At 50.4% G+C, this 12811-nt stretch overlaps 1 protein-coding gene across 2 annotated transcripts in view; it reads right to left on the reverse strand.

Moving 5' to 3' along the window:
- Positions 1-457: 457 nt before the first annotated feature.
- LOC117192251 (epidermal growth factor receptor-like) overlaps positions 458-12811 on the reverse strand; it is a 90340-nt gene continuing 77986 nt past the window's right edge. Inside the window, exons 2-5 of one of the 2 annotated variants that reach the window (XM_033396915.1) lie at positions 5468-5690; positions 4223-5403; positions 4022-4154; positions 458-3946 (exon numbers count right to left, since the gene is read on the reverse strand). In XM_033396915.1, coding sequence (XP_033252806.1) covers positions 1489-3946; positions 4022-4154; positions 4223-5403; positions 5468-5690 — 3995 coding nt within the window. In that variant the 3' untranslated portion in view covers positions 458-1488. The remainder of the gene's footprint in view (positions 3947-4021; positions 4155-4222; positions 5404-5467; positions 5691-12811) is intronic. The other variant, XM_033396916.1, reaches the window with a different exon arrangement.

A 12811-nucleotide genomic window follows, 5' to 3' on the forward strand; every position in this document is an offset into this window, starting at 1 on the left:
TATCACAGAAGTCTGGATCCAAAACATCGTTGCTCTAGCTCTTATAGTCTTTGAGCACTAGGCGCTGAAGGGGACGGACGGACGGACGGACGGACGGACGGACAGACGGACAGACAGACAGGGCTCAATCGACTCGGCTATTGATGCTGATCAAGAATATATATACTTTATGGGGTCGGAAACGATTCCTTCTGGACGTTACACACATCCACTTTTACCACAAATCTAATCTAATCTAATCTTTTACCACAAATCTACTCATTTTGAGTATCGGGTATAAAAAGGAAAAAAGAAAGTAATGCAGGACTCAAATGCTGTCTGGTCCTAGAAGATATTTTTGAAGATAGGAAACCAAAAACGCTTCTTGATTGATGTGGATTGTTTCTGTAAATTTGATGATGAGAATTTAAGTGCAAGTTATGTATATTCAAAAAAATGATTTTATTTTATATTTTTGTTTATTTGTAGATGTATAGATAAACTAATTAAATTAAAGTAACATATTCATTATGCATAAGCACTTGGTAAATCTACAAATCTGTGGTTAAGAAGAACGTATGCAAGTAATTATACGGCTGTATTTTTATGTGGGAATTATTAATACATACAAACATATGTATGTATGTATATCTTTGATCGGTAACATATCGCCTATGCGCGCGCTTACACTAGTTACGTTACAGAGACAGCTGTCTGCGGTGTCAAACAAATATTCGAAATCTTTAGGAGAATCGCATCGATCGACGCATGGCACTCTAGGGATTGGTTTGTCTAACTTTCTTGATGTCGAATGGGATTTGAAACTAGACCTAAATTTCATAGATCTGTATGTACAATTAATTTTTAGTTCTTTCTATATAACTTTTGATTGGTTTTTGAGTCGTTCGGTTTGTTCATGGTGTTACAAGTCCTTAGATAATGCCTACAATATATATCACAGTTGAAAAATAGGCGCTAGAGGCTAACGACTAACAATAAGTAACTATTCACGATAAGAAGTTATTAATGAATCTGCGACAGTCCGCCGGATGAACTAGAGATAAGTTTAGCTTAGTGTGCGCCCTCCGCGCGGACCATTCGAGAGTCCGCCGTGGCGGAGGCGTGTAAGAAATGCACTATCGGTGTTTTGTTCTCGTAATTACATACAATCTACAAGCGCAGGACCGCGACGACGATCCCTGCTGACTACTCAACTAGTGGCTAGGGTTAGGATAGAGAAGTACGAGTATACACAAAGCTATACACTAGAGTGGGGCAGGGCTAAGTACACTATGGAGTAATATCGGTAGTAATGTACACACATATCCTAGGGTTAGGTTGGGTTTGGGCCCTGGTTTATACAGGCGAATGGGTTCTATCTATGATAACAGCATTCAAAGGCACGTGCCCGTGCATCCGCATGGCGTTGGCGTTGGCGTTGGCGTTGACTTCAAAAGGCACTTGGGTATTGTGGCAAGAATTGATATTCCGTTCTGGCAGTGGGATCGGCTACACCCTGGTCTCGGTGTTGCGGTTCCGATGCAGCGGCTGCATCTCCCGCTGGGTGTCGTTGTAATACTCGTGGTCGGAGCTGGTCGGCTCGCTGCCCGGCATCGGAATCTTCACCTCCAGCGTGCCCGGTACTCCCAACACAGGGATGCCGATGGTTTGCGTGGGTATGGGCGCCTCCCCAACATTCAGGGCCTGCGCATTCAGCAGATACTCGGGGTTGTCCACGCTGACAGGCACTCCGGTGAGATCCATGTAGCCAGCGGTGGTGACCGCGCCGGCCACGTTGTGGTTGGGATTGATGTGGTTGTTATTATTATTGGGACCAGCGCCCTGGCACGTGGGCATCAGGTAATCGTCCTCGTCGACGGGCAGGTCGAGGCGCAGATTGCCCACACCCACCTCACGGGAACTCGAGTCGGTTTCATCGTCACCGCCGACGCCACCGTTGGAGTTCTTGTTGCTGGGATCCTTGCAGTAGCGATTCAGCTTGGGAATTTCGTCAGTGCCGTCCGTGCGATGGCTGGGACCCGGCGCCGCCTTGGGCTGCAGATAGTCGTCCGCCTCAACCATGGGCTCAGAGCCATCCGAGGTGGGAGCCAGCTTGCGTATGAGATCCTTTTCGTCTTGGCTGGTGTAGGCGGGCAGGCGGGTGAACTTGTCACCGGGGATGGCCAAATAGCGGCCTGGATCGCGGGCAAACTCCGCGAAGACCGTCATCAGCTGCTTAAAGGTCGGCCGCAAGGCCGCATCGAGGTGCCAGCAGGAGAGCAGGGTGCAGTAGATGTCCAGCGAGCAGATTTCCGGCTGCTCCAGCTTCAGACCAACCTCGATGAGGTCGGGGATGTCCTTGGCAGGGATGTTCTCGTGCGGCCGCTGACCAAATGTGAGCAGCTCCCAGATGGTCACACCGAAGGCCCACACGTCCGACTTGCTGGTGAAGACGCGGTTCCGGATGCACTCCAGGGCTAGCCACTTTATGGGCATCTTTCCGCCAGCCGCTTTGTACTCATTGGAGTCGCTGCTCAGCAGCTTGGCCAGCCCAAAGTCTGTGATCTTGACCAGCGAGGGGGTTTGCACCAGAACGTTGCGTGCCGCCAAGTCGCGATGCACGAGACGCTTCTCCTCCAGGTAGGACATGCCCTTGGCGATCTGTGTGGACCAGTTGAGCAGGGCCTTGGAGCCGATCTTGTCGCGGTTGTTGCGTACGTAGTCCAGCAGGCAGCCCAGCGGCATCAGCTGCGTGATCAGCATCATCTGGGAGGACATGCAGACGGCCAGCAGCTTCAGGAGGTTGCCATGCTCCACTGAGGCCATGATGTAGGCCTCGCGCAGGAACTCATCGCTGAACTCGGCGCCCGAGGACTTCAGCAGTTCCTTGATGGCCACTGGGATCTTCACGTTCTCGCCTTCAGGCACCCAGACGCCCTTGAACACCCGGCCGAAAGCGCCCATGCCCAAGACCCCGCCCTTTCGCATCTCAGCGTCCTTGACGATGCGCAGCTTGCAGAGATTGGCGCCAATGTTGGAGGGGCGCAGCGGCTCAGAGTCCTCGCAGCCGGACAGGGCCATCGTCATCTTGGCCGTCTCCTTCTTGGCCTTCTGCTTCTGACGACAGATGTAGGTGACCACAGAGAGGATGCAGATGGTTGGGATGAGCACGGCACTGGTGATGATGGCGATCATGTTCACGTCCAGGTTTGCGTTCAGCTTCCCTCCCCTCGGCGGGCTGGAGGCGCAGAAAGGTCCGATCTGCAGCGATTGGTAGTTAACGTGCCGGAAGTCTGGCGGACACTTTGAGGTGCAGTTGAACAGCGTGGAGTTCTCGTAGGTGCTGGCGTCATGGAAGGCGAAAAGCTTGAAGTTGCGGCAGGCGATGCAGTCGTCAGAGCCAGGGCCGGTGCAACCCTGGCACTCTGGGTGGCACTCGAAGCACTCGCGCTTGTTCTCGTCCGTGTAGTGGTCGGCCGGACATTCGTCCTCGCACTGCTCGCGTCGCTTGTAGTCCACGCACTTGGAGCACACCTGCTCGTGGAAGCCGTAGTTGCTGCAGAGCTCGCAGCGAGGGTGGCACTTCCTGCAGACGGCCTTCCCGGCCAGCGGCTTGAGGGAGCCCTGTTCTTGCGGATTGACGTACTCCCAGTAGTAGCCGTCGGGGCACTTGTCGTCCTTCAGCAGACAGCGCTCGACGGTGGCATCGTTGTTGATGATCGCCAGGTTGCAGGTCTTGCAGCCGCCCAGTCCGATCGTGTCCTTCGGCCCAGTGCATCCCTCGCAGGTCTCGTGGCACCTGCGGCACACCCCATTCTCGCTGTACTTCTCCTCGGGGCACTCGGACACGCAGTGCTGCTCGTCCCGCACATGGATACAGTCGTCGCAGTGATCGGCCCCTGGTCCTGAGCAGGTGCGGCACTCCGGATGACACATCTTGCAGGTCTTCGTGTCGAACTGGTAGGCACTACAAGAGAGAGATGGAGAGGAGGAACACGGCTTAGTATGGAAAGGTCTCTCCAGGATTGAGGGTTCGACTCACTTGGTGATGTTGCGGCAGTCGGCGATGCAGGTGCCATTGTAGTTGAAGTTCTTGCAGTTGAGACACTGATCCGTGCCCGATCCCCAGCAGCCGTCCTCATTGCACTGATCCGAGCAGACCAAACCAGCCTGGCCTGGAGAGGATTAGATGGGGAATTTCGATTAGATGGCTGTGGGATTGGATTACACAGCGTTTACTTACGGCACTCGGAGGCGTTGAGGTTTTCGTTGATCCACTGCTTCTGGTCGGCCGTCTTCTGGACAGCGTTCCACCGGATGTCGCCCACGTAGCAGAGGTTGCGGTTGTGCTGGATGACCACGCTGCCGGAGCTGATCTTCTTGAGGTTGCGCATCTCCAGGCTGTGGAGCGAGGACTTGACAATCGAGAGCGCAGCGAATAGACTCTCCATCAGCTGGCGGCCGTGGATGATCTCCAGGTTGCGGAAATAGGACAGATTCCGGAAGCCCGAGAAATTACCCTCGATGTTGAGATAGCCCGTGATCTCCTTGACCGTCGAGAAGACCTCCAGCCGCTCGGGATCCAGCGGTATGTAGCGCGGACCCATCGTGTAGTTCACGTACACGTCCTGATAGCCGTAGAAGGTCTGGTCAAGGATGCGGATGTTGCCGTCGATCACGGTGCAGTTGCGCAGCGATTCAATGTTGCCAGAGTTGACGGTTTCGACGCCGGGACAGGTCTTGGGGCAGGGCCCGTTGCAGGGAACGCAATCGCCCTCCTTGGCCCTTTTGTCCGAGGGACAGCTGCGCACGCAGGCCCCATTGTCCTTCAGCAGGTGGCCGGGGCACTCCTTCACGCAGGTGGCCCCGTACGCGTACTTGCCCTCGGGATTCGTCTCGAGGATGTAGCTGGTGGGGTTGTACTTGCGCATGGGCGGGCACTCCTCCTTGCAGACACCCTCATCGAAGAAGTTCTTGCACGCGATGCAGTCCTTCTGCGTGGGGCCCGTGCAGCCTCCGGCGCAGAATAGGTGGCAGCACTCCCGAGGCCCGCGGCCGTAGCAGCGTCCCTGTGCGCACTGAGGGGCACAGTTGGTCTTGCTGAACTTTTGGCAGTTGTGGGCGCCCTCGCCCCAGCAGGGCCCGCTGCCGCACTTTTCGTGGCACTTGGGGCACTCGCGCTCCGGCGCCGTGAAGTTGTACGTATAGTTGAAATTCTCGGTGCTGCCGGTGAGGATCTCGCGCCACACAATGGTGCGCGTGTGGCAGAGGTTGAAGTTGTTGAAGAAGCCCACTCCTCCCTGCAGGATGTCCCGCAGCTCGGGCATCTCCAGAGTGTACATTTTCGAGTATATGGCGAACAGGGCGTACTTCTCTTCCTCCACGGCCAGGCTGAACAGCGTCCGTCCGCGAATGATCTGCAGTCTGCAAGGAAATAACACTAGGAGGTCAGCCACTGTCTGGATCCCGGGTCTGGGTGTGAACTTACTTTGGAAACACCACCTTGGTGACATCCACGTGGCTGATCAGAATGTAGCCGGTCACCTCGCGGATGCTGTCGAGGAAGCTGAGGTCCAGGTTGGGGTCCTGCAGCCACGTCAGCTCCAGGTTGCCGTCCACGTAGGTGCAGTTCGTGTAGCGGTCGCGCAGATTCCGGTAGTGGTGCTCCCGGCTCGAGGGAGAAGAGAGGCGGGACTTGGTGCCGATGCAGACTGTAAAAGAAAGTTGACAAAAGGGAAAACGTTGTAGTTTCGGCTGTGCGAGTGCTCAAGTGGGAGTAACTAATGGAAGGGTCTAACCGGAGTGACCCTAAACTATCTAATTATCCCACAATGTCCGATGGCTGCGGAGGTGTTGAGTTGGGAAATTAATTTCGCTTCGAATCGTAAACGGAAATAGCTCCGAGCTGAGCCAAAGAGAAGAGGAGAAGTTTGTTGCTCGAGTCTTTTGTTTGTTGTATGCTCGGAAGCAATAAAATGAGGCATACATACACCAACAAAAGCGAAACAAGTGGGCGCCCCAGCATCCATAGTTTCAGTCACAGTCTTAGTCTCAATCCCAATACCAGCCTCCGTCTCAGACGCAGCCTCAACCTCAGAGTCAGAGTCAGAGTCAGAGTCGAAGCCAGTTGGCGTTTTTAATAATTAGCGGCCCACGCAGTCTCTCGGCCCCGTTCCGTTCCGTTCCATTCCGGGCACCAGACGCTCCATTGATTTGCATCCGATAGATACAATTTCATATGCACACCGAGAGAGTGCCCCTGCCAGGCAAAACGTTGACTTTGACTCGAACTGGGGACTGCGGACTGGGGAATGGGGACTGGGGACTGGGGTTTCTCGTGAAATGAGCGGGGCATATGCGATTTTTCTCTTGGCCGGGCAGCGACACGCCCGCCTCAGAGTGAGTCTTAGCCACTCAGTCACAGCATCAGAGAGTCCGCGTAAAAAAGGCTAATTTGTAATCCTTAGGCTAAGGCCAAGAGTGTGGCAGCCCCTAATGAGTGATGGTCGACGGGGGAAGGGACTCGTAGCTGGAGCCGTAACCGTAGCTGCAGCCGCAGCCGCAGCACAAATCAAAGTCATAATTCATGATGTGCTCATTAAAACAAAAGACTTAGGCAACAAACTCGTCAGCGAGATTAATTAACGCACACAACAGCAGCACGTTCTGAGAGTAGTATCTGTGTGTGTATTTGCTTATCGATTTGTATGCCAAGCCATCAGCAATGCCCTTCGTCGCCGCCCAGCTCCCTTGCCACAGCCCCTTCCCTGCCCTGCCTCTTCGTGCCGCACAGCCACAGCTGACGTACTGATTAATAGGCAACCGCATTCCAAGCTTCACATCGCCGACGACTTTGCCGACTTTCTAAATATTGTTTTTTGTTAACTCTGCTCTTTCCCCCACTTCAGCCCCAGTGCTGCAGCCACAGCAGAAGATTGAGATGGAAATGGATGCGGAGGAGAAGAAGGAAAGCACTGCATAATCGTTTGTTTTGGTTTTTCCATCTGCGATTTGACTTTTGGACTCGTGAGGTTTTCCTTCTACTTCTCTACCTCTCTTTTTGTCTATCTTTTGGCCTAGACGCAAAACGTTCTTGAAGTTCGCTCGCCCCTCTCTCTCCCTCGCTCTCTATCTCTTTCTGTGTGTGTTGCAGCCTCAAGAAAGACCCCAGATCCAGCCACAAGACCCGACTCGCTCAGCCGGCTCTGCGCATTTAACAGTTTTTGTTGTTTCTGCTGCTGCTTCCTCGCTCACGTTTTGTGGCCCTCCCTCCTCTCTCTCTATCCCTGTCCGTCCTCTTTGTATGTGTGTATTTTCATTTCGTGGAAAAGATTTTTAACTCATGGCCCGAAACCGAAACCAAAACCAAAACCCAAGAGGCAGAGCCAGAGCCCGAGAGAAGAGACCATCTGGATTGCTGGCTCTTCTTCTTCTTCTTCTTCTGGTGCTTCGTATCTTTTTACCATTGTTGCTGCTGCCGCTGGTGCTGTTCTTTCAGATACATTTTTGTGTACCTTTGCCTGCGGCAGCAGCCAGAATTGTCTAGATCTTGTTGTAATATAACAAAAGATTTAAAAGGGCATTAAGCGTGTTTTTTCAGACCGAGCTCTGTTTGCCCAAAAATCGATTCGATCAAATTATAAGGCCCCGCCGAACCGGACCGTACTCCGTTATTCCATCTGGCCATACCCGAGAGATGGCAGGGGAGGGGATGGGGCTGGGACTGGGACTGGGGATGGGGATGGGGATGGGGATGGGGATGGGGCCTGGGCTGGGGCTGGTGGCAGCAAGTATATTGATCTGTTGCCATCCCCCTGGAGAAAGTTGGGCGTCTTAAGGCGACTCCCGACACCGAGTCCGATTCCGTATGCAGATGCAGCTGAACAACCGATTGCAAGGTGTCATAGATTATCGTCGGCCGGCAATCCACATGCCACAGTCCATGCTGCATGATCCATGCACTCACCAACCTCCCTGCCGTCCACTGACTGCCACATAAATAATTCATAGCTGTTTTGCGACAATTTCAATCGAGTACCGGCACCGGCACGCGTCTCTTTTACAATGAAATTTTGTAAAAGTGCTTAATAAATTCATTTGTGCGGCCATTAAAAACACGCCGCTCATTACGGGTGCTGAATTGTGGTCCGCAGCGAGGGCACGGGCACGGGGACGGGCACGGGTACGGCGACTAGACACCGATCGGATTGGATTGGATTGGAGTACGGACGCCAGTGTCAGCCCCAACCCCAGCTTAGAGCTTAGAGTGGAGTCTCCAGGCCGTCGCTTACGTGCGCGGATGTTGCAATTTTCTCTCTCCCTCTCTCTCTCTCTCTCTCTCTCTCTCTCTCTCTCTCTCTCTCTTGGTTTTGCAGAATGCTGTTGCGGCATCTTTCTTTCGTGTTTGTTGTTGCAATTTCAGCTTGTTGCTGTTGTTGCTGTTGTTGCTGTTGCTGCAGTTGCTGCTGCTGCTGCTGTGTTCTATGCTCGCGTCGTGGCGTCACGAAGACGAAGGCAAATAATCGCAGCTGCAACTGCTGAGAGGGCGGATGGTACAGAGGGCCAGCAATCTTGGCCAGAAAACGCTGCAAGCGCAAGCCCAGTCTCGTCTTCAGCTTGGCGGAACAAATTTTTCAGTGGAATGGAGTGGAGTGCACCATGAAGCAACTGTCCTCGAGAATACAGGGAGAGAAATGGGCTGCATAGAAAGGGATATATGGCTGATCATTCCAACTGGCATCTAGCAATCAATCTACAGTCAATCCACTGGAATGTACAGCGATATTTGTTGAAATTTAATCAAACTTTCTCACATTCCTTCTCTGGTCAACAGTTTTTTCTCTCAGTGCTGAGGCAAAGGCAAATCAGGCAACGGCCAGCAAGCGACGATGCAACAACAGCCACAGTCACAGCCCCAGCCTGCCGCTTGGATGGTGATGCCTTGTGGCGGCTCATCTTGCTGGTTTCTTTGGGTCTGACTCTGCCTCTGCCACTGCCTCTCCCCCTGATGTTTGCTGTTGCTGTTGCTGTTGCTGCCTCTTCTCCGTGATCATCTTCATCTTCTGGTTTTGGGTTTTCGTGTTCGAAGCGCGTTCATTTTGTTTCGAACAACAATTGGGCGCAGGTCGTGCCTCACGACAGCAACAGCAAACAACAACAGAAACAGAAACAGCATCAGCAACAGGAATGCTTGGATTAGATAAGCTTATTGTTACTGCTGCTGCTTCTCTTTGTTCTCGATCCCCGCAAGCCCCGTCTCCATCCAGCCCAGCGGGGCCTCAGCTGCAGTCGGATCGGTTCTGGCCAGGCTTAATGAGCACGCCCTGGCGCCATTTTTGGTCTGCTTCCGCTGCCTGGCTTTGAAAACGCTCGCAATCGCATTTCCAACTATTTTTAGGCATAGAACCGCGAAGCACAGACCAAAACGGAGGAGAGGGCCAGGCCAAAACGAAAAGCCAGCAAGAAAATCGGGGAGAGGCAGCAGCCAGAAGAATCGTGGGCCGAGACGCGGCTTCAGCGTCAGCGTCAGCTTCAGAATCGGTTTTGGTTTCTGTTTTGGCTTTAACTCTGGCTTTGGTTTCGACATCGAACGCCCACACGCAGGCAGAGACGAAGGGAGAGGAGAGTGTTGCAGTCAAAAGTTCACGAAACCCTGCCACCGCCCCCGCCTTCGCTGCATCTCATGCTGATGCTGATGCTGCACGGGGCCTGTCGCGGGGCAGAGAAAAGTGTCGTGAAACTTTGGAAAACTGAAACCAAATGCGGTAATGGAGGAAACTCTTGGAAAACAATCAACAAGTAAGCGAGAGAGAGGGATCGGAGGCAGGGAAACTGCGCAATCGCAGCAGCCATAGTTGCTCTCTCTCTCTCTCTGTACTCGTCGTATCTATGTGAGTGCCCCTGCGCCTGTGTGTGTCCGTGTCCGTGTGGGTTTAGAAAACCAGTATTTCGCTTGCAGCAGCCGTTGGAAAACGACTAAAAGTAAATGCAACAACAGCAAACAGTATGGGCCTTAAAGTTCAGCCCGAGTCTGGTCTAGAGCTGGCTTTTGGCCATTTCGCATTTCAATTTGGCCATTTATTAGCCACAGACGATGGCTTAATCAGAAGTATTATAGAAACATGCAAAGCAAACGTAGATACACTCACACACACACAAGAGAGAGGATAGCGCGTGCCTCACGCTGTAATTAGCTGAAGCTTACACCAGGAAAGGGGTGTGGGGGCATGGAGTGTGCCAGAGGGGAAGGGGGATGCTGATTGGACTCCAAGTCGGACTCTGAGGCCCCATGCGCGCACACGAAGTCGCCGCAGTAAAGCGCACTATGGAATGTGGTTTTTCAAGCGTTAACACGCACACACAGACACAGATGGGTTCTCTCTCTGTGTGTGTGTGTGTGTTTTTTTTTATACCCGATACTCAAAATGAGTATTGGGGTATATTAGATTTGTGGTAAAAGTGGATGTGTGTAACGTCCAGAAGGAATCGTTTCCGACCCCATAAAGTATATATATTCTTGATCAGCATCAATAGCCGAGTCGATTGAGCCATGTCTGTCTGTCCGTCTGTCCGCCTGTCCGCCTGTCCGTCCGTCCGTCTGTCCGTCCGTCCGTCCGTCCGTCTGTCCGTCCCCTTCAGCGCCTTGTGCTCAAAGACTATAAGAATAGAGCAACGATGTTTTGGATCCAGACTTCTGTGATATGTCACTGCTACAAAAATATTTCAAAACTTCGCCCCGCCCACTTCCGCCCCCACAGAGGACGAAAATCTGTGGCATCCACATTTTTAAATATACGATAAAACCAAAAACGCAGAATCGTAGAGGATGACTATATGTTTTAGAATGTAAGATCTCAACCAGATCGTACTATTATTATAGCCAGCATCAAGAAAACAATTTCATTTTTTCTCGCCCTGTCTCTCTCTAACACACACGTAGCATAGGCGGCTTTGCTTAGAGTAAAACATTAGCGCCTAGATCTGTAGTGGCCAGTTGTGACTCTAAAACTCCAGAGAACAGCTTGGGAAGTACGGCCCTCGCGTTTAACATTAACTCTGCTCTTTACAAAAACAAGATAAGAGATCAATTACAAGAGAGCAGTAGTTAAAGCTTCCATTGAAGAGCTTAATGTCTAATTTAGAGAAGCAGCGTGGATTTGTGGGAGTTATGTTTTAAAGCTTTACTAGAAATCATACGATTACTAAGTTAGTCGTGTAAGCTATGTGTAAGCTTTGCTTAGCATCGTACGATTACTCCGTTATCTAGGGAAGCAAGGTCTAAGCTTTGTCTAAACTCGTACGCTTACCCCGTTGGTTGTGGAAGGTAAAGTTCCGATCGTAAGGGCTAATGCAAGTAATAGAACTTCTGGCTAGATCATTGCTATAGTGAAGCTGTGCGAATTCGGATGTGTCTTTTTATACAAATATATATATACAAGTGAATTTGAAAACGTTGTGCAATGAAACACGTGCCAAGTAAATTGAAGTTCTGGTGGACTACATTATTCCTTTTGGATTAAGAAAAATAAAAGGTATTTGGACCTTACAATAGTGACACAGATTTAACAGTCTCGTATCATAGGGCTGGAAATCTTACTACGTTCGACACCTCCAAGAACGAGGTCGTCAAAGTCCATCGATTTCTTAGTAGATCTGGGAAAGACCTCGGATTTCCCAGGAACCAGCATCTACATAAGCCAACGATAACTACAACCAAATAAACCAGAAAGAGCCGTCCGAAGATATACTAGAGTGAAACACGAAGTTATGTGGATGCATACTTGAGCTGAAGTACATTTTGGAGTAAGACGAGAAGAATGGTTTTCTTGCGAGTTCGGAGAAACTAATATGCCGCCCTCGTCACCCTTCTCGCTTATGAATCAAGCGCGCGGCTAAGGCTTTCGCATGTAGTTCTTCGCAATGTGTGGAGTGGCTCTCAAACTGTGAAAATAAAACATTATTCTGCGGCGATCCACACTGCCGTTTAATAGTCGTCGTGTGAAAATGTACCAAAGTATTAGTTTTGAGTCTCGTCATGAGATTTTCCATTTATTAAAGATTAGGCTACGCACTAACTATTTTTGTATTGTCTAGATTTAAAAAGAAAAAAAAAAAAACCAATAATGTATATAATTACCCATAATTAGAAATTAGCGCAAATGAAAACCACATTTTTTTAAGATCCGCCGTTGAGTGGCAAATCGTCGTCGTACGGGTATGGAAATGGAAAGAAAATCGGTGTTTCATCCGAATTAGAAGTGAAGACCTGTATATTCAAAATTTTTCTCCCTTCCTCAGAATATGTTCCTACGTCGCCCCTTGAGCTCAACGGACACGCCGGATAATTCGTATAAAGTATGAGTGAGTTACGAAACTTCCTTAAACGGAATTCTCGAGTATTTTCGAAATATATATCTGTCTTATAAAACTTCTATTCCGGTATATAAAACAACCATATCCGTGCCATAATTTAAAGCGGATCGGCTACTAATTTTTCTTTCACGTTTGCCTTCTAGTTATATAATTATCATATTTTTCTCTTCTTTCCAATTTAATTTCTTTTACGCCATATTCTCTACACATAAGTCCTATATACATATACACATATAACTAGGTATAACTTGCTACTATTTCCTCCTTCTTTATTTAAATACTTTATGCTAAGTTTATACTTATCTGGAAAACCATGAAGTCCAAACCCTTAAATTTTGAATTATTAAATAATAATTAGTAGATAATAATGGAACATTAAACCTTTCGTGTTTGTCCTGAGTAGAGCCTGAGGAAGACCGATGATCAAATAGAGATGCGCTCGATTAGGGTTATGCTGTTG

Source organism: Drosophila miranda (genome assembly GCF_003369915.1).
Source record: "Drosophila miranda strain MSH22 chromosome Y unlocalized genomic scaffold, D.miranda_PacBio2.1 Contig_Y2_pilon, whole genome shotgun sequence".
Classification (NCBI taxonomy): domain Eukaryota; kingdom Metazoa; phylum Arthropoda; class Insecta; order Diptera; family Drosophilidae; genus Drosophila; species Drosophila miranda.